The 20,244-nt window shown below is 38.4% G+C and overlaps 2 protein-coding genes across 6 annotated transcripts in view; one reads left to right on the top strand and one right to left on the bottom strand.

Annotated features, from left to right (window-relative positions):
• prkar1b (protein kinase, cAMP-dependent, regulatory, type I, beta) overlaps window positions 1–1,116 on the bottom strand; it is a 56,926-nt gene extending 55,810 nt beyond the window's left edge. Inside the window, exons 1-2 of one of the 2 annotated variants that reach the window (XM_079615546.1) lie at window positions 926–1,116; window positions 56–240 (exon numbers count right to left, since the gene is read on the bottom strand). In XM_079615546.1, the coding sequence (XP_079471672.1) occupies window positions 56–226 (171 nt within the window). In that variant the 5' untranslated portion in view covers window positions 227–240; window positions 926–1,116. The remainder of the gene's footprint in view (window positions 1–55; window positions 241–925) is intronic. The other variant, XM_079615547.1, reaches the window with a different exon arrangement.
• Window positions 1,117–1,272: 156 nt separating this feature from the next.
• Window positions 1,273–20,244, top strand: part of dnaaf5 (dynein axonemal assembly factor 5) — a 39,380-nt gene continuing 20,408 nt past the window's right edge. The window contains exons 1-11 of one of the 4 annotated variants that reach the window (XM_079614806.1): window positions 1,273–1,346; window positions 2,196–2,780; window positions 3,678–3,862; window positions 4,029–4,153; window positions 4,551–4,669; window positions 5,885–6,117; window positions 7,147–7,377; window positions 14,509–14,652; window positions 15,211–15,379; window positions 16,272–16,419; window positions 17,402–17,552. In XM_079614806.1, the coding sequence (XP_079470932.1) occupies window positions 2,210–2,780; window positions 3,678–3,862; window positions 4,029–4,153; window positions 4,551–4,669; window positions 5,885–6,117; window positions 7,147–7,377; window positions 14,509–14,652; window positions 15,211–15,379; window positions 16,272–16,419; window positions 17,402–17,552 (2,076 nt within the window). In that variant the 5' untranslated portion in view covers window positions 1,273–1,346; window positions 2,196–2,209. Of the gene's footprint in view, window positions 1,681–2,150; window positions 2,781–3,677; window positions 3,863–4,028; window positions 4,154–4,550; window positions 4,670–5,884; window positions 6,118–7,146; window positions 7,378–14,508; window positions 14,653–15,210; window positions 15,380–16,271; window positions 16,420–17,401; window positions 17,553–20,244 lie in introns of those variants that run through there. The other 3 variants (XM_079614808.1, XM_079614805.1, XM_079614807.1) reach the window with 3 other exon arrangements.

The raw sequence follows: 20,244 nt of genomic DNA, 5'->3' as shown, positions 1-20,244 counted from the left end.
TCATAACTTATACAAACACATCACCAGCAGAGCAAACAGAGTAAGAGTAACGCACCTTCTCCAGCTTCTCGAAGTGTTCCCGCAGGAACTTCATAGGCCGCTCGGGCTTGGCGATGCACAGGTTGACGATGCACTCTTTGAGGATCTGCTGTATGTTGTGTTTCTGCACGAAAACCTCACAGCCTTTCAGACTTTCATCTTCTTCCAGATTGGAGGAGGTGGCCATCTTATCTTCTATCTCTGCCGCAGGAGAAAAGAGCAGGAGGGGGGACGAGGAGAGATATTCTTTCTCAAGTCTCTGTGTGTTATTCTCTCAAATAATATTGTTTGACTGTTGAGTGACTAGAAAAATCCACTGTATTCAATATGCATTTATGTAACTGTCAGTGTACATCAACCTATAGATAGGTTGATTGACAGTTACATACATGCATAGATAGATAGATAGATAGATAGATAGATAGATAGATAGATAGATAGATAGATAGATAGATAGATAGATAGATAGATAGATAGATAGAATCATAATGGTGACATATAGGCCATTCATAATGATGATATAGGCCATTCTTCTGCATGGATGTTACACATTTACATTTCACTTCCGCCATTGATTCACATCAAACATCCAAAAATCATCAGCAACTGAAGCATCAATCCTCATTCTCGACCTATACGTTCACGAAACCGATACCGCATTCAGTCGTGCGTGAAACACGAGGCGTCGGTTTGTCTGCGGAGCGCTCGAGCATCTCTCTGTGATCACCTGTTTACGTTTTTATCACAGCTCATTCGCTTCAGAATATAAACCTATGCGGTGTATAAATGGTTTTAGTCATGTATTCTCTTAGAAATCACATCTATCGGTATATAAGCTGAAAACAGTCGCGTGTGTCGCACAGTATTTAATGTCGATTTGGCTTACCGTTATGAGGCGGAGATGCAAGGCTCGCGCTCTGGGATGTTGCTTGTTTGGTCCTCCTGCTCGCGAGCGCTGTGACGTCAATCCGTCTCGCGATTGGACACTGACACTGACATTAATAAAATATGTAATTTAAATAAAATAAAAACAGAAAAGACATATAACTGTCATGTAGATGTTAATTGGTTGAGATTACTTTAGTTTATTTAGAGCTTTTTATTTATTTTGAATCATCTCCTGTTTCAGCCAATCAGCGTCATTGTGGGTCTGTGCGTCATCCAGAACAGCACTCAAGTTTTGTGGATCATAGCATAGACATGTATAAAGGCTAGATGGCTCAAGGCGGAGTCAGCTGTGTCGTCAACTTGGCGGCCATCTTAGGTCAGGTGACTGCGCTGCTGCTCCCTGCTGCTGTGGACGGAAGGTGAGTGACAAATGCTCGTAACTTGCTGAATTCTTGACGGATTTACAAACGGTTTGGTTTATTACAAACCTTATTAACGTGGCTATGATTTGTGCTGATGCCGATGTTTAAATTGTAGCTTCACGTTTTGAATGTATGCAGTATTCAGTTAAATAGCCGCATCCCTGACGTTTATGACACACCAAGCCGTTTGAAAATCGGTTGAAAATTGAGCAAGATATAGTTATTTCAGCACTACATGCACAATAGACTTTAATGTTATAACTGGACGAGCGGACCTGTCCTAAAATGGCCGCCGTGTGACGTCGTCGGGTCCCATTGGCTCACAGCGCCGGTAAGCCATCTAGCTTTCTATACATATCTATGGATCATAGACCCTGACCTCTACAAACATGTCTTCTTTTTTCAAAAAAAAAAAACACCTTCTAGATCCTGTGTGTAAAAGAGGTACTATGTGCACTATTGTCATTTTGCTTGCTATAAAAAAACCCTGAAGAGATGACAGTGCATGTGTCCATTTTTGGCAAACCTCATGTGGCAAACATAAAAAAATGCATGATTTTATAATAAGCTAATTTTTCTTATATTATTCATGTCGTTATTATTCAAACTGCTTAGAGGCAAGTGTAGTGATGTGGATTGTCAAATACAGAATCTGATTAAAATTTATATGTCTATATACGCCACCCACCATCTCATAACAAATCATTACCTCTATTTATTATTATCTGTCTATTATTTCGTCGTGAAAAATATTGTACCATAGTAAAATAAATAAAATAAAGTTAAACTGTTTTGAATGTTCATCTACCGCAAAGCCACCTGAACTGTCGCAATCTACCGTCGTAGTGGCAACAACCGCCATGACAACCAGCCACAACATCAACACACGTGAAGGAGCAATGGCGACCGCCGGTGATGATCGAGCTGCAGCGGATGTTTTAAAATCTCTGGCTCGCCACTTAAACTGTTTAAACGAGGATAATAAAAGCGCCAGAAAACGAGCTCTAGAAGCGGTGAAGAGAGACACAATCGAGCAGCGCTTGTCCAGCGGTGCGCTTCAGGAGCTTTTCGCCGGTTTGCTGAAAGCGCTGCTGAAAAGTCTGTCAGATCCTGCGGAGACATGCAGGGACTCTACTATTCAGATCATCACAGGGTTTATCAGATCTGTCCCCAAACCAGAAGACTCTCTGCCCTATCTCATGCCCGCCCTGGCGCAGAGGCTCGGGGGGAAGGAGATCCTGGAGCCGGCGGAGGAGCTCAGACTGGCTATGATGGAGATGCTGTCTCTGGTGGTGGAGGTGTGCGGCAGACAACTTGCTCCCTACCTGGATGACATGATAAACATCCTGCAGAGAACTATCACGGATCCCTTCCCTGAAGTCAGGAAAGAGAGCTGTAGATGCACCATCAGTTTTGCACAGTGTGTTCCTGGTAAGTGTGGCCCTCAAGCTGTTGATGTGCTTCAAAAGACAGTTGAGATACAGTATATTATGCATAAATTCACTTTCATTTGTCATTTGTATAGCAGTGTGTTTGTTTGGATTCATTATATAGTAAACTGGCCTTATGTATGTATGTTGTTGGTTGTCATGGTAAAATGGCCAGACTGATGCCTTTTATCAGTGAAATGCCTTGACGTTTGGACTAACGTTACTGCAAGTAGTCCCCCATCCCGCATCCCCCCATACCATAAGTTACCTGTCTGATCTCCTCCAGGGTTCAACTTCCACCCACTCCTTTATATCTTCTTTTTCCATACACCTGTTTATGCAGAGTGCAATCATATTCATCTAAAATAATTCTGTTTTCAGCTTCAGAATCATTCATATTTATATTCTGGTGTCTCCATTGTCCTGTGCATTGGGTTATCAGCACCAAGTCCAAGCCTATTAATTTACACCCACAATGTAAAATCAAATTCAGCATTTTAATCAACAGTACATTTGTTGTTAACCTTTAACAATAGGTCTTGGAGTGTTGCAATATAATATCGTATTGTGAGTTCAATATCGTGATATGTATCGAATCGTGACATTAGGGTATCGTTAGTTACACCCCTAGTATATACACAACACTTCTAAGGCCAGTTTGCCACTTAACTCCTGTATAATGAATCTAAGCAGACATATTACTCAACCTTAAATTATTTATCCATATGCATTATCTCAATCACAGTAGATGCAGATCCATATCACTGTGACTGTATCTCAACCTCACCAATCACAAATGAACCAGCTTATTAAGATCTTCATATATCAATTAAACAATCATAGACAGACACAGTGGAGATGATAACGTGCAAGTTTCTGTCCATCTATCTTTGCCCAGATCATTTTCACCTGCAGGCTGAGAGTCTTCTGAAGCCTCTGTTGCAGACTATTTCCCACCAGCATTCCCAAGTGAGAGTTTCTGCCACACAGGCCACTGGCGCGGTCATCCGGCACAGCGCTGGCAAAAATGTAGATGACGTTTTGTCCCACTTGGCTCAGAGATTGTTTGACGACTCGCCACGGGTAAGCTGGCAGCACTTAGGCTTGTTGATTGATGCGCTATATAATAAATCGCTTGTCTTTGATATCTTTCCAAGAAGTTCTTCTGCTAAATATGAGATATAATTCCTATTTTACAAGATTATGTATTCCACAAGGGAATGATTTATTGTTGTGCTAATCTGTGCAGGTGAGGAAGGCCGTTACCGTAGTCGTGGGCGATTGGCTCCTCCACCTGCCGGACAGATATTCATACTTCCACAAGCTTATCCCGCTGCTTTTGAGCAGTCTCAGTGATGAGATCCCTGAAATCAGGTGAGAACAAATGCACAGTCATAATAACGGTGTTTTCCAGGACTCTAAATGTCATGAAAATGCACGTCTTCTTATCAGACATAAACTGTATGCACATTTTTTGAATTTATCCACATCTTGGTGTTTCCTTCCAGTGTTTTTTTTTTAAACGATATCCCAAAATGCTCATAAAAATGGTCATATTGAAACACAGCTACTTATGTACACGTTTGGGGTTTGTAAGACTTGGTAAGGATGCATTTATTTGAAAAGAATTCTGTAAAACAGTAGTATTGGGAAATATTACAGTTTAAAATAATTGCTGCTTATTTTAATGTTTAATGAGCCCAAACGTTTAGTCCTTTAGTCCTTTCCTGTTAAAAATTATGATTTTGTGATTTTAAATTAATTTATCCAGGTCTCTTGCTGAGGATTTATGGAAACAAATAGGATCTCAATGGGAAAAGGAAAATGAGGATGATCTGAAGGATAAGATGGACTTTCTGCTGCCTGCACCTCTCCTTTACACTTCTGGAGGTGAGACTGACTAATAACATCAAACTATTTATTTCCATTAAGAGGTACGCTAATGCTAGAGTCCAGCACTCTGTAAAGTCTCCTCCAGCACATGCCAAAGACTTTCAGTGAATTTAAGGTCTGGGCTCAGAGGTGCCGATTCATGTGTGAAAATTATTCTTCATGTTCCCTCACAAACATTATTACACAATTTGAGCCTAATGAATCATCATCATCCTGGAATATGGCCATGATGTGTCTTCCTACATGAGGGAAGTTTGAGAAATGAAAAGCTACACACTTCATCAATTAGAGTTAGAAGAACTGATGGCAAACATATAACATGCTAGAAACATAATAATCACTGCATTAATGATCTAATCACTGACTCTTAAGCTTTTGCCTATTTAAATCCAGACAGCAACTTATGCAGGGCAGTGTATACATTAGATATGAAAACTCCAGATTAATCCCTCAAATAAGTATCATTTGACAGACTTTGATGTTTAGTTATCTTGTCTTAGAATAAAGCCCCATCTTGTTTTATTAGTGCTGGGCTGTCAGCTAGCTTTTTGAGTTTTTCACACTTTTATTCAGGGGAAAGTAGAAAGAGAGATAACCTGAATGTAATATTATTGTTAGCTAGATGTTTGCTTTTTTATTAATAACCAACACAGATTCATATTTTTCATTTATGTACACAACCATTCAAAAGTTTGGGATCAGTAATATTTATATATAAAAATAAAATGAAATTTAGCAAGAACAAATTAAATTGACCGAAAGTGACAGAGACTTTTACATTGTTACAAAATTTTTCAAAAGATTTCAACTTTCTATTCATCTAAGAAAACTGAAAAAAAGTGTATCAGTTTCCACAAAAATATAAAAAAGCAGCAAAACTGTTTTCAGTGTCAACTTCTTCAAATCAAACTGTTTTACATTTTAAAATATCTAAAAAAAATTCAATTGTAATATTTCACAAAATTACAGTTTTAAGGGGCCGTCCACACAGAACGTGTTTTTTCATTCCACTGCGCAACTATTCCATTGTTTTTTTAATTTAAACACACACTAGACGGATCGGATGACTTTGACTTCAACTCACGCCTTGTGTCTTCTGCATCAAATAAATAAATTGATGATCATAAGAGACTTAACAAAACAAATCTATGTTACCAGCTGTGATTGGGGAACACTGGAATACAATTTAATTTTTTTTATTTTTTTGGACAGGAGAGCGTCCCGGGCTGGGCTGCAGGGAGCTGGTGGTGAGGAATCTGTCTAAGCTGCTTCCTGCGGTGGGCCGGGACATTGGTGACTGGTTAGTGCAGACGCGAGTGAAGACGGCTCAGCTGCTGCGGGTTCTGCTGCTGCATGCTGAAGATCACTGTACTCAACACCTGCAGTCTCTGCTCACTGTGCTGTACCACACCTGTGTAGACCCTGAGCCTGACGTCAGAACACAGGTGACAGGACAACCAATCAGGAGCGTCTGTCTGTCTGTCTGTCTGTATGTCTGTCTGCATGTCTGTCTATTGATTGCTATCTATCTATCTGATCTATCTATCTATCTATCTATCATCTATCTCGCTGTCTGTAATATATCTGTCTGTCTGTCTACTGAGTGCTGTCTGTCTATCTATCTATCTGTCTATCTTTCTATCTGTCTGTCTGTCTATCTATCTCTCTGTTATCTGTCTGTCTGTCTATTGAGTGCTGTCTATCTATCTATCTATCTATTTATCTATCTATCATCTCGCTGTCTGTCTGTCTGTCTGCCTGTCTGTCTATTGAGTGCTTTCTGTCTATCTTTCTATCTATCTGTCTGTCTGTCTGTCTGTCTGTCTGTCTATCTATCTATCTCTGTTGTCTGTCTGTCTATTGAGTGCTGTCTATCTATCTATCTATCATCTCGCTGTCTGTCTGTGTCTGTCTGTCTGCCTGTCTATTGAGTGCTGTCTGTCTATCTATCTCTCTGTTATCTGTCTGTCTGTCTATTGAGTGCTGTCTGTCTATCTCTCTGTTATCTGTCTGTCTGTCTATTGAGTGCTGTCTGTCTGTCTATCTATCTCTCTGTTATCTGTCTGTCTGTCTGTCTGTCTAATGAGTGCTGTCTGTCTGTCTATCTATCTATCTATCTGTCTGTCTATCTATCTGTCTGTCTATCTATCTATCTATCTATCTATCTATCTATCTATCTATCTATCTATCTATCTATCTATCATCTCCCTGTCTGTATCATATCTATCTATCTATCTATCTATCTATCTATCTATCTATCTATCTGTCTGTCTGTCTGTCTGTCTGTCTGTCTGTCTGTCTGTCTGTCTGTCTGTCTGTCTGTCTGTCTGTCTGTCTATTGAGTGCTGTCTGTCTATCTATCTCCCTGTAATCTGTCTGTCTGTCTGTCTATTGAGTTCGGTCTGTCTGTCTGTCTATGATTGAATCATGAATTTTTTTTTATTTCAGTGGTTTCCTGTCTCTCTCTTTGACAGTGTTTGGAGTCAGCGAAGCTCTTAGGAGCATTTGTCAGTCCAGAGGTCTTCCTCAAGTTTCTGTTACCTCACGTTGAAGACTCCAATTCCTGCTCGTCTGGTGCTCCCTGGGCTCCTCTCATGGTCCTGGGGGCCGTATTAAGAGGGAGTTCAAGGGAGGTGCTACGACCCCACCTGTTAAAAATCGGAAACATGCTCGCACACCCTGAAGTCTGTCAGGGGTCCCAACAGGTGAGAGTCAATCACATGTCTGCCTTCTACCTGCTCCTGAGTGCTTAGTTTCCTTTGCAAAGCTGTGTTCACACATTGACTTGCCATGCCAAAGCAACCAGAATTAAGTTATTGTCAATCAAAGTTGAACATTTGTTTTAACAATAATTCATCAAATTTGTTGTGCAGTTATGCAGCCAACCAATGACATTAGGGCAGTAGAAGTGACCACTACAAAAAGTACAGGCACTTGGTGATGCCCAGTGATAAAATCTGTGTATGTGCGAAACTTTTCATGCCATGTCACACACAATTTTTCTTCCTTTTTTTGCATTAAAACAACTGTTTTTAACTCTTAATGGCTAGTTTAATTTTAGACTTTTAGCCTTTCAAATGTAGTTTTCCTAAAGAATGTCTTTTATTGCATATTTCCAGCCCCCTCAAACACACACACTTATTCATGTTGCAGATGTGTTAGAACATATCTCTGTCAGACCGAGTGGAAAAATCCCACCCAGACCCAAGAGTCTGGCCCTGGTTTCCTCTCAACCCACATTCGGCTCGCTTTGATATCTAAAATAACGCTCTATTTTTTGAGTTTACCATCCCTTCGCTGCCAAGTCACCACCCCTGAGAGAGCTTTGCAGAAATTCCCTCTGTAGTGTAATTAAAAGCTCTAAAAGAAAAATGACTAATTTTGCCCCTGACCCCCAGCTGTGTCCACCACAATCCTGCATACTTTGGACCAGCTGTCCATGTTTTATCTCGGAATTCATGCCAGAATCTCACAAAAGTTTTCCTTCCGTGAAATAATGTGACCTTAAAAGCATTGGCTGGGAGATGGTGACACTCAATAAAGACATGGTTCATCACAGATGTTGCAGGACCTTTGACTGTCCCGTAGAGATGATTGAGATAAAAAAAAATGAGGCGAGACAGTGGTTTTTTTCAGTTTAAGGGAAGGAAATGGCAAATTATCCTGTTTTTAATACCACAGTAGCTAATGCAATGACTGCCTGGAAATCTAGAGGGAGAGAGAGAATTAATATTAGACTGACTGTAAATATGTATTTACAAAAATACATTAGCTCTGTTTCTAAATCTAGTGACAGCCTACCTAGACAGCATAATTATGTTGCCGTTTAAGAAGCATCAATTAATCAAATGGTGAATGCAATCACAGAAAGTATTGTAATAACCTCTGATTAATTTCAGATGACAGAAAAGGAAAATGTCGACTGGAAAGACGAATATTTTATTTTATTATTTTTTCAAAGAGGAAACGAATAGGCTACCTATATTCAGCAAGGATACTTGCAATTTATTAAAAGGGACAGTACAGATGTTTATAATGTTACAAAATATTTCTGTTTCAAATAAATGCTGTTCTTTTGAAGTTTTTTCATCAAAGAATCCACGGTTTCCATAAAAATATAAAAGCAGCACAACTGTTTTCAACATTGATAATAATAATCAGAAAAGGTTTCTTGAGCATCAAATCAGCATTAGAATGATTTCTAAAAGAGCAAGTGATACTAAAGACTGAAGTAATGATCTTGAAAGTTAATTTTCTAAATTACATTTGATCAAATATTCAAATAGAAAACAGTTTTTTTAAGTTGTAAAAAATAGTTCACAATAATACTGTTTTTACTGTATTTTCGATTGAATAAATATTGTTTTGGTGATCATAAGAGACCTTACCAACCCCCAACTTTTAAATGTCAGTGTAAAATTACATTTCATTCAATGCTGTGTAAAGGCCTTTTTATGCTTCTGCGTCATATCGACGGCGTACCCCCACAGACCCTTCTGCGTCGACGCGAACCCCTCCGCCGTAGCTCGACGTGCACCTCCAAAAAATTGTAACTGGGGCTGTGATTGGTCACACCCCCACCCCCCTAGCGTTCTGGCGGTGAAATGCACCGCGATGCAACACAACCCGACGCAGAACCATAAAATGGCCACGACGCCGTAGGAGTGACGGCGTAGCTACGGCGTGGAGTTGACGGAGAAGCATAAAAAGGCCTTAAGCCGCGCTATATTGGTCCAATGAGGGTTTCCAATAACACGGGAAGGTTTCTTGCGCGTTCCGTCTTTCCAGCATCTCAAAGTAATTTGGGTTAAATGCAATACATTTCTCATATGTATTTACTCGTTATTTCATCTGACTCCATAAATGAAAGGTTTTGATAATATCTATGCATCACTAAAAGTGAGCGAATGTTTGATTATTACTTTTAGACTATTAAATGAACAAGGTCAAAATCAGTTTGAATAATCAAATGTAACAATTTATTAAATCAGGTATCAGGTCAATTGTATAATCAATTCAAAGATAATCAATATAAAACATGAATAAAAAGAAGAGATGTGAACCCAACCTGATGCAAATACATGAGGCTGGAAGTCTCGGTCACTCCCAGCCATCACGGGCCAGTCTAGATAGAAAAAAGCGCCCCGATCCCTCCACTGCATTCCATTAAATAGCCAAAAACCTCTTTCATATGTTAACAATGGGAATTTACATTCAGAGTTGACACCTTTTAGGGGTAGGAGACCATTTGCCTAGAGACAACCTTCCTTTGTGTGCCAGTTTCTCCAAACTTCTCAAAACCTGATTTCTTTTTGTTTAAATTAGTTGGAAATTAGACATTTGTACCACTCACTCTGAGACATTTAAAATGATACTAAACATAATAATCATTCACATTAAACCATATATATATTCTTGTGTGAGTCTTTAGGTGTGAGAGGGAGTGAGACTGTATGGGGGAGGTCAGATGTAATTTCCAGCAAGGTCCTTTGTTTTAGACCAGTCTATCTCTCCAACCAGTTTCTCCAGCCTTACAGCTGAAAAGAGTTGATGAGAAAATAGTTTGATCTAATAAAAAATTTACTATTTTACACTTTTTATCTTTTTCCAATATTTGACAATTTTATCTTATTACAGTATCACTTTCTTAGCTTGTCAACCGGCTAAAGTCAGAAATCAATTGTGAGGATGTCATGAGGCCTCGAGTCAGTTCAGTGTTGATTCAGTTCAGTTCAATAACTGAGTAAAGTTCTAAAAAATTTTAATGAGTCCAATTCATTTATAAACAGCTTGAATCAATTCCATATTGATTCAGTTCAGTAACTGTTGATGTTGCAAAATTAGTCAATTATGAAACAAAGTCAACTCAGCTAAAGCAGCTCTGCGGAGACCAGCGATGTCATCATCCAGCTCAATTTCAGTTTTCAAGTTTTGTTCTCATCATAGTGTCAATGCCTTTAAATCAATAATATTACTAAATATTAAAGGTAGGGTAAGCAATTTTCGGAGTGGCTAGCGATAGCAAGCTAGCTTTGAAAGCATAAGATCCCACTCTTCCTTCAGAGCGTCTCCAAAGCCACGCCTCCTTCAAAACACATTAACGCGTACAGAAAGGAGCAAAAAAAAAAGCATCACAAGAGACGGCGTTAAACTAGCTCATGTCTGAAAGCACAGAACATTACAACAATAATGAACATAAACAACTTACAGAGCTCTGATCTATACAACATGACTTCTGCAGATTAATTTCACCGTTGATAGTGTTGCCCTTGAAACGCATATATAACGTCACAGGTTTCCATCTCTTCCGAATAACAGTAGTTATGGCGTGAACGCAGCATAAGATCGTTGTTTTAGGACCGAATGCAATGATTGGACGAACATGTTATGGTCCTACGCCTTCCACAGATGAGATATATACATATAAATACATTTAGACCACTTAAAGCTGCATTCCGTAACTTTTTTTGGGTTAAAAATGGTCCAAAATAAATTTTTGAGCAAGTACATAACCAGCCAGTGTTCAAAACTCTCTGCTTGTCGTAGCTCGATTCAAAACGGTAAGCTTGTAATAATGTTTTTAATTTCAGTGGTACTGGTGGAAATTCGAGCATGTCTTTCCGTCATTACGTCACATCTGTACACATAAAGAAGGAGTCTAAGCTAGTAGGCTATATTGCGTCATTACGTCACATCTGTACACATAAAGAAGAGTCTTAGCTAGTAGGCTATATTGCGTGTGAGGATGTTGGAGGTCGAGATTTATAGCCTTTTCTCGCAGCACTTGATATAAATAAACTTAAATTTGATGGCGGATCCAGAGAGGTTCAAACGACAATCATCAGTGACAACTTGAGATTCACCCGATGTAAAATGCAAAGGACTTTGGACTTCGGAGTGGCTACAGAAAAAAAGAGACTTCAACCGGGCCCATGCCGATAAATATCGGAAGGGCATTAAATGTAGTCACGCAATGCTGATGTTATTTACATAACAATTTGAGAACAAAGTATAATTTGCACGGTTTGACGTGATATGATACGCTATCGTTAGATTTAATCTGCTTTATTTACCAAAATGGTTTCTTCCCTTAGTTGGTCAGAACTAGTGGACGTTACTTGATAATTACATTTTCTGGTGAAAATTTTGATGATGGTCATACTTCCGAAAAGTATCTGTGATTCTGAATGCCAGTATCCACACCGGCGCGGTGACTAACAGCCGCACATTCTCCTCAAAACATTGGATTCATCCGCGCTGTGCCGTGTCGAGGCACAACCCACGCAAAGTTGATAATTCCGTGAGTAACTGGAATTGCAGATTTCGACCAGAGATGGAGACAAAGAGGAAAAAAAGACAGACTGGATGTGAAAGAGACTTTCAACCAGCATAACAAAAAACGTTTCTCGAACAAATTGCCTACCGTGCCTTTAAGTCTCCTTAAATACTAAAATAACACTTATTTTCAGTTTACATGTCTGTGTGAACTGGGGAGTTTTATGTTGAGTGAATTTTAGAGTAGGGCCTATGTCTACATCAAACTTTATTTCGAAAGAGTACGAACCACCCTGTTCTCCGTGAAACCCACTGTTGAGTGAACAGAGGCAGATGCTCTGCTCTTTCCTGTACGCTGCAGCTTTGAAGTCAGCCTGCTCTTTGATGTAGCTGTTGTCAGAACACTTTCGACTGTCTGTTTTCCAAAATCATCGGGAAAAAAGTACAGTGTAGGAAGAAGGCAAGGAAATAACACGCCTGCAGTCCTCTTTTGAGGATATGTCAGATGTTGTGGGTCTGAAGATGTGCACTTGTGTAATGTGTTATGAATTGGATTTGCGATGCCTGTAGGACATGGAAAACAGAAGCACCAGCTCTCCGTGTTTTGTTTGCGGTGTTGCTATGGGACTATAAGCGGGAATGTAAATCTCAGCTGTCTAAAGGAAGGTCGACATAAAATTTCAGATCTGTATTAGAGAATATACATAAATGCATACCTGCCTGCTCACGTCATTGCTGACAGCTGTGGCCTGCTCACCTCTGTCCTGAAAAAAGACGAGCTGGAGACAGGGTGGGACCGACGAGACATGCTTCTGCTGAGGGGCCGTTGTGGAGACAGGACTATATTTATGGACAAGGAGAGCCAGACGAACATGAATTGCAGTGCTGGTTATAGGACGATCGGTTTAAAACAGTTGTCAGACCTGTCGATCACTCCTCTGACAGCCCTAGGCGTGAACTAGAGAACATGCTTCTGTTTTTACGAGTGTTAGTTCGATCTGGAAACCTGGCCATAAAGTAACATCTTTAAAACTAGTCTTAAAGATAATCTTAATCTATAAGAGGTTTGACTCTTATAATTTACAATTATAAAGATCATGAGTTTCATATATTTCAAAACTCCACACCATCAACTTGAACAATACATAAAAATTATTATTTTATAATGTTTTTTATGTAATTTATTTATTTATTTTTTACCTGTGCATAACCCTGTCTACTTAATCATTAATTTATTTTATTTATTTATTTTACCTGTGCATATGGATGCTTGTTTCTGCCACAGAAAAAAAACATTTTAAAAGATAACTTGTGACTTTTTATCTCACAATTGCGAGTTTATATCATGCAATTCTGACTTTATATCTCACAATTCTGACTTTATAACACTCAATTGCGACTATATCTTGCAATTCTGACTTTATATCTCACAATTCTGACTTTATAACACTCAATTGCGACTTTTTATCATGGAATTCTGAGATAAATGTAGATGTAAACTCGCAATTGTGAGAAACAACTCAGAATTGTGAGATAAAAAGTCATTACCTTTTTTATTTTTTATTCTGTGGCGGAAACAAGCTTCCATACATATATCCCTGTATGCCATTTTTTATATTATTTTATTTATAATACCTGTCTATTTTACTTTACTTATCCTGACCCTGACCATTTGTTTTTATTTAAAAAAAATGATAATTTTTTTTTACCTGCATAACCCTTTCTACCTCATAATATTTCATTTTATCTTTGCATATTCCTGCCTCATTTTTTTTATTTACAGGTGCATAACCCTGTCTACCTCATGTTTATTTATTTTTTTATGAAATCTGTCAACTTAATTTTATTGTATTTTATCATAATTTTTTTATTTGCATGCGCATAACCCTGTTGTACCTCATTATTTAATTTAATTTAGTCGTATTCTTGTCCTGAACATAAATACAAAGAGAAAGTCTTAATTCTTTGTAGTTCTTCAGTTTTGCCTTCTAAAAATAGAAGTAAAAGTGTCCTCCCATTCCCAGTGGCCAGTGAAAACTCCTGCATCTTAATCATCCTGTCCCTGTTAATGACAGAACCGCTGATTGGAGGAAACGGTGTCATGATCCTCATGTTGCTGTGAATGTGACACTTTGTCTAGACATGTGATTCACTGCATGGAAAGAGAGACAACAAGGTTGTGAGGGTGGGTAAAAATGTAGTGGGGTAGGAAATAACAGAGGCTGATGGAAAGAAAAGCTTGTCGTGTGTTTTGGGCTGCTTTACGAGGTCAAAGAGTTTAGTCTGTGTGTGTGTCCTTTATTGGCATGATAAAAACTGTTCATTTGTCAAAGTAGTATGAAATAGCTCAAATAAACAACAAATATAGCAACTGTAATTAAATTAAATGTAATTAAATTAAACTAAATTAAATTAAATTATATTAAATTAAATTGTCCAGACTATATTTAGAAATTAAACCGTAAATCAAACAAAAAGGACTAAATGACGTAATTGACATTGTAACAAAAGTAATGAAAATTGTAAATGTTTTGCATGTTTCTGTTTTTTGCCTCTCTTAGGCGCTGTATCTGGATCAGTTGTTGGTGTGTGTGGATGCTGTGCTGTGTGTGTGTCAGGTGGACTGTGATGTCATCAGTCTGCAGCTGCTGAAGGTTCTGGTGTCGGTTCAGAGTCTCGCGTCACAGCAGCAACAGCACAACAAGGTAAAACACACACGTTCGGCATTTCCCATACACAATTAAACATTAGATATGACTGATCTAAGTTCTTTATATTGAACATACTGCAAGGTCTCAAGAAAGTTGCCTACTGATTTACAAAATATTGCATGTCCAAAGTTTCTTGGCCTGAGTTGCGACATATTGCGACATATATCCGAGTGAAACATCTTCTCGAATGAGAAAAAAATGTAGGGCTGGACTTGATTTTGTCCATGGGGAATTGATTGGCTGATTGGATGGTTGTGGTTTGCTATTAGTGGATCTCATGTGAGTGACAGGTTGCTCCGCCCTCATGCCAGTAAGCGCATCATCGGAGAAGAGATGAGCTAGAGAAAGGGGAAGTTATTTTAATGAAAGATTATTTAAAAAATAATGATGTGCATGGATAAATAATTTATAATAGCCTAAATACTGTAATATTGCATTAAAAACATGACCTGTCATTCATTGTTCACTTGATCTGAGTGACATTTTAGCTCACAGTAGTAGATGGATGGACAGTAGATGAAATAATAGCACATTATCCTGGGTCTTTCTCAGGCAGAAGAGTCCGTGAGGAGTTTGTGTGAGGCGCAGGGTCTCAGTGAAGCGTGTGAGTTGTACCGACAGCACATGGCAGATCTGCTGCAGTGGCTCTCTGACTCGCATCACACCTGGACCAGTTACTCCATTCAGAAAACACAGCTGGAGATCATCGCCATGCAGTCCGGTGAGTGTGTGTTTCATTTGCAGCTGGGCATCATTGTGTTCAGACTCACGCAATCTAGGAGCTGAACTCAAATAACTAGCGTTATTTGTAGGGATGCACCAAAACGACATTTCTGAGCCGAAAACTAAAAATTCTGGATTTGGCCGAAAAACTAAAGTTAAAAAAAAGAAATGAATAATCAATTATAATCAAACTTATTTAATAATCAACACTCTAACAGCTAAAACTAAGTTGTACAAACATTTAAATTGCACATAAGGCAGTTTTATATGATCTTTTAAATAACAGAATTGTTTCTACTCCAGTTTGGTGGTGAAATATAAACATTTAAACGACAATAAACTGTAATAACTATTTTTCATAACAGATTGATTCAAGCATACATTAAATAATGAAGACATCACAAACAGGTGAAGTAATAATATAATGAATATGTAATGCTGTGCATATATTCAGCAAAATGCTCTTCTCTAGCGTGTTTTTTTTTCTAGTTAACTAATGAGTTTACGGACATTGAATACCTTTCTTGAGGAAAATATACATAAAATGTAACATTAAGTTTTATTGGCACCTTTGCCCGGTTGAAACACTGATAGAGCGATTACATGACACAGGATTAACTTTGGTAAGTTGTAAAGTATCTTTCAACATGCCTTCTGGTGTTCAGCCATGTTTATTTGGTGCTGTAACTAGTAGTAAAGAGGAGATGATATGATCGGTTCACGTGCGCTTGTAGTGTAAAATAAAAATAAAATAAAACATACTATAAATGGAGTAAATACTCTCCAAAATGTAATGTAAAATATTATTGAAAAAAATATGAATAAATAAAATACCAATATTTTCATCTTTTTTTTTTTTTTCGTTTTATCACCTGCATGTTCTCTTTTAGGTCCAGTGGTGGGCGAGTTTCTTCCAACCCTCTTGCCTCTGTTGAAGAGTTGCGTTGAACCCAGTCGAGACCCTGAGATGAGACTTCACATCTTCACCATGCTGTCCAAACTACTGCTGGACGCCAGCAACACACTGGACTCACAGGGGTCAGTTTATCAGTCACAGATCTTTCTTAATGCAGTTATTGTGTATTCTGCATCATAAGAGAACATGATAATGTTCTAGATGAAATATCCAAACTATCATACCCGATGGCATTGAAACATTGGAGATAACAGCAATGGTTAACTACTACACAGCTGAGCTCTTGTTATTTTATATCTACAGTATCCCACCACTGCTTAAATATATGCGTCATTACAATGATTTATGCATTTTAAGAAGATCTTAAAATGGAGATCTTCTGTAATGTCTGAGAAGGATCTAAATACTATGCATTTTAAAGACAACCCTTCATAATTACACCGATATAGATATGTCCCCTTCAGATATGTAGCAAAATCCCCTCTTTTCATGTGGCGTTCACCTCAAATTCCTTCGTTGCATGTGGGTGCTTGATTTGAAAAGTGAAATAAGAGAAGAATGAAAGGAAAGACATCACACACACATCAAAATCAAGACGTATCATAGACTTCTATTGTTTATAAATAAAGATAATTTATTTATAATTGATTATTATTAAGTATTATTTGGCTTAATCATTTTTATTAATAAATAATAAAACATTTTATTATAAATAACAAATTAAGTCACATTAACTTAAGTATCCATCCTAAGTTGTGATTTTATCATATGCGCAATATTGGAATATCGCATAAAAACCCTGAGTAACTTTGGGTTTGCTCGCAAAACCTTTGCTTTCCCGTGAGAAAATTCCCGTTCCCCCGAGAAACTATGCGTTCGCTCGCAAAACCTTTGGGGGGGGTTGGTAGGAACAGTTAATGAAGATATCGTTGGAAATACCTAAAGGGTGATTTTGTTTGTAAAATGCAAATAAACTGCAAATAATATATACAGGTATTAGCCCTACTAATTCATTGTCATTTAAAAACTTTTTTTTTTTTTCTTCTTTTTAAGTTGTCATGTCTGTCATCAAATTTGTCTTGATTATGTGTTTTCTCTCCCTAGGGGATTTGGTGAATACATGGAGATGGTTCTGCAGGATTTGTTGTTGCCTAATCTGGTGTGGCGTTCGGGTCGATCTGCCGCGGCTGTCAGGACCGCTGCTCTCAGCTGCCTGTTAGCTGTCCTACACGGGGCGGCTTTCCCAGCGGAGCGAGTAATAACACACACACACACACACACACACACACACACACACACACACACACACACATCAACTCGATCACTACAACATAGCCGTTAAACATTAAGACCACATCAAACACCAATGCTTTTAAGTTTTGTAAAATTACATATAAATGAGTGAAATTTAATATTCAGTGGGCAATAAAATAAGGAGGTATTATAAGATAGCATAAATATATATATTTTGTTTTTTAATTAAATGTAATTTAAATAATAAAAAAGGTGGAGGGAATTATATTTTGATGAAGATTATTAATTTGAATAATTGTGCATAATGACATTAGGAAATTGTATTAGTACAGCACATTTATTTAAGGCAGTAAATTTTATTTCATGTTTTGTAACTGTTCTGGTTAATATCTGCTGACTTTTTGAGCGTCGATGAAATATATGTTAAAGTACATATTTGGAGTTAGCACGATTTATTTTTTTATTTTTTTATAATTCTCTTAATTTAATCTTACTTATTTTACTTAAGTCTCAAAATGTAGTTAAAGCTACACGGTGTAATTTTTAGGGCCCAAGCCTTGAAAAGGCGAAGGCCCTATTGTTTTCCTTCGGATTATTAGGGCCCAAGCCTTGAAAAGGCGAAGGCCCTATTGTTTTTCTTCGGATTATTATTAGGGCCCAAGCCTTGAAAAGGCGAAGGCCCTATTGTTTTCCAAAGGATTATTCTTCTTAACTATTATTATTATTAGGGCCCAAGCCTTGAAAAGGCGAAGGCCCTATTGTTTTCCTTCGGATTATTATTATTATTATTATTATTATTATTATTATTATTATTATTATTATTATTATTTTTCTTACGACTATTCGGGCACTTTTGGGTCTCTTAACGTGCTCAAAAACTCTTGAAACTTTGCACAAATGTCAGAACCTGCGGCCATTAGAGCCGGACTGAAGTTGGTACCCGGGCGTGGCAGGGGGGCTCGACAGCGCCCCCTGGAACGCGGTCCGAAAACTTGGTCCATAAATCAAACACGCTTGCGTGTAATAATATGAAACTCGGTACACTTATAGATCTCATCGGTTCATATATCCTTCGTGCTCTGACTTTTTACCCCAGCCCAACAGGAAGTCGGCTATTTGGCGTAGTTTAAAAAACACATGCAATGGAATTTAAAATACTCCTCCTAGAAAATTCAACCAATCACCACGAAACTCGGTGTGCATGAAGTCAAGACATGGAGGATGAAAAATTGCCAGGGGATTTTTGATATCTCGAACGGTTTGGCCGTGGCGAGGAAACGAATTTATGGCGAATATTGGAAACAGGTAGTGTGTTATAACATCCTCATACATTAATTGATCTGGATGAAACTTCAGCAGTGTGTTCGCTGTAAGAGGCCAATCACATGGATGTGACTATTGTGAGTCAAAGTTATAGCGCCACCAACTGGCAGCAGGAAGTGTGTCACTTTCAAAATGCTTTAAAATCACCCTCTTATTTTTATCCGATTTGCTTCAAACTTTATGTGTATAATGTAAACACACGGCAGATGTAGACCTGTGAAAGGATTATTGATATCTTAAATACTGTTACCATGGCAACGCAGCAAACTTTAATATTCTTTTTTAAAGTTTTTGAGACTCTTAACATGCTTGAAATTGCATGAAACTCGACAGACACTTTACATTTATTGCCTAGTACACTTGTGCAAAGTTTCAGCAACGGGCGTGGTAAGGGGCTCAGTAGCGCCACCTTTAGTCAAAAATGGGGTATTAGTTTTACCTACAGTAACAAAAATCGGTATTTATATTTATCTCCCCGAGCCGGACAACTTTCTAATTGACAGTCATTAGCTCCGACCAACAGGAAGTCAGATATTTTGGTTTGAATGTGATTTGATGGGAATTTTGCTAGTCTCTCTCAGTGTCTGTGTGTGTGAGAGAGGAGGGGGAGCTTTATTTTAACCCTTTCTCTGCTGTGTGGGACTTCTCGGGCACTTTTGGGGCCCTTAACGTGCTCGAAAACTCTTGAAACTTTGCACACAGGTCAGAACCTGTGGCCATCAGGGCCGGGCTGAAGCTGGTACCCGGGCGTGGCAGGGGGGCTCAACAGCGCCCCCTTTAACGGGGTCCGAAAACTTGGTCCATATATCAAACTGAATATTGCATGAATTAGTATGAAACTCGGTACACATATAGATCTCATCGGGCCGAACAACTTTCGTGCTCTAAGTTTTACGCCAGCCCAACAGGAAGTCGGCTATTATGGGTTGTATGAAAACGCACGCCCCTGGAATTTTATATACTCCTCCAAGAAATTTAATTTGATCTTCACCAAACTTGGTCAGCATGAAGTCAAGACATTGAGGACGCTAAATTGCGGACGGATTTTTGATATCTCGAACGGTTTGGCCGTGGCGAGGAAACTAAGTTATGGCGAGAAAAGAAAAACACAATGTGTTATAACGTCTTCATACATTTATTGATCTTGATGAAACTTCAGCAGTGTGTTTGTTGTAAGAGGGCTATCACATGGATGTGACTATTGTGAGTCAAAGTTATAGCGCCACCAACTGGCAGCAGGAAGTGTGTTACTTTCAAGATACGTTTGACTAAAGTGGGGGGGGGTATTTTTACCTACAGTCACAAAACTCGGTCTGTATATTATGCTTATCGATCCGGACAACTTTCTCTTTTACAGTCATAAGCTCCGA

Source organism: Phoxinus phoxinus (genome assembly GCF_949152265.1).
Source record: "Phoxinus phoxinus genome assembly, chromosome: 1".
Classification (NCBI taxonomy): domain Eukaryota; kingdom Metazoa; phylum Chordata; class Actinopteri; order Cypriniformes; family Leuciscidae; genus Phoxinus; species Phoxinus phoxinus.
Note: the sequence above shows the minus strand (reverse complement) of the source record. Positions and strands in the feature narration are given on the sequence as shown.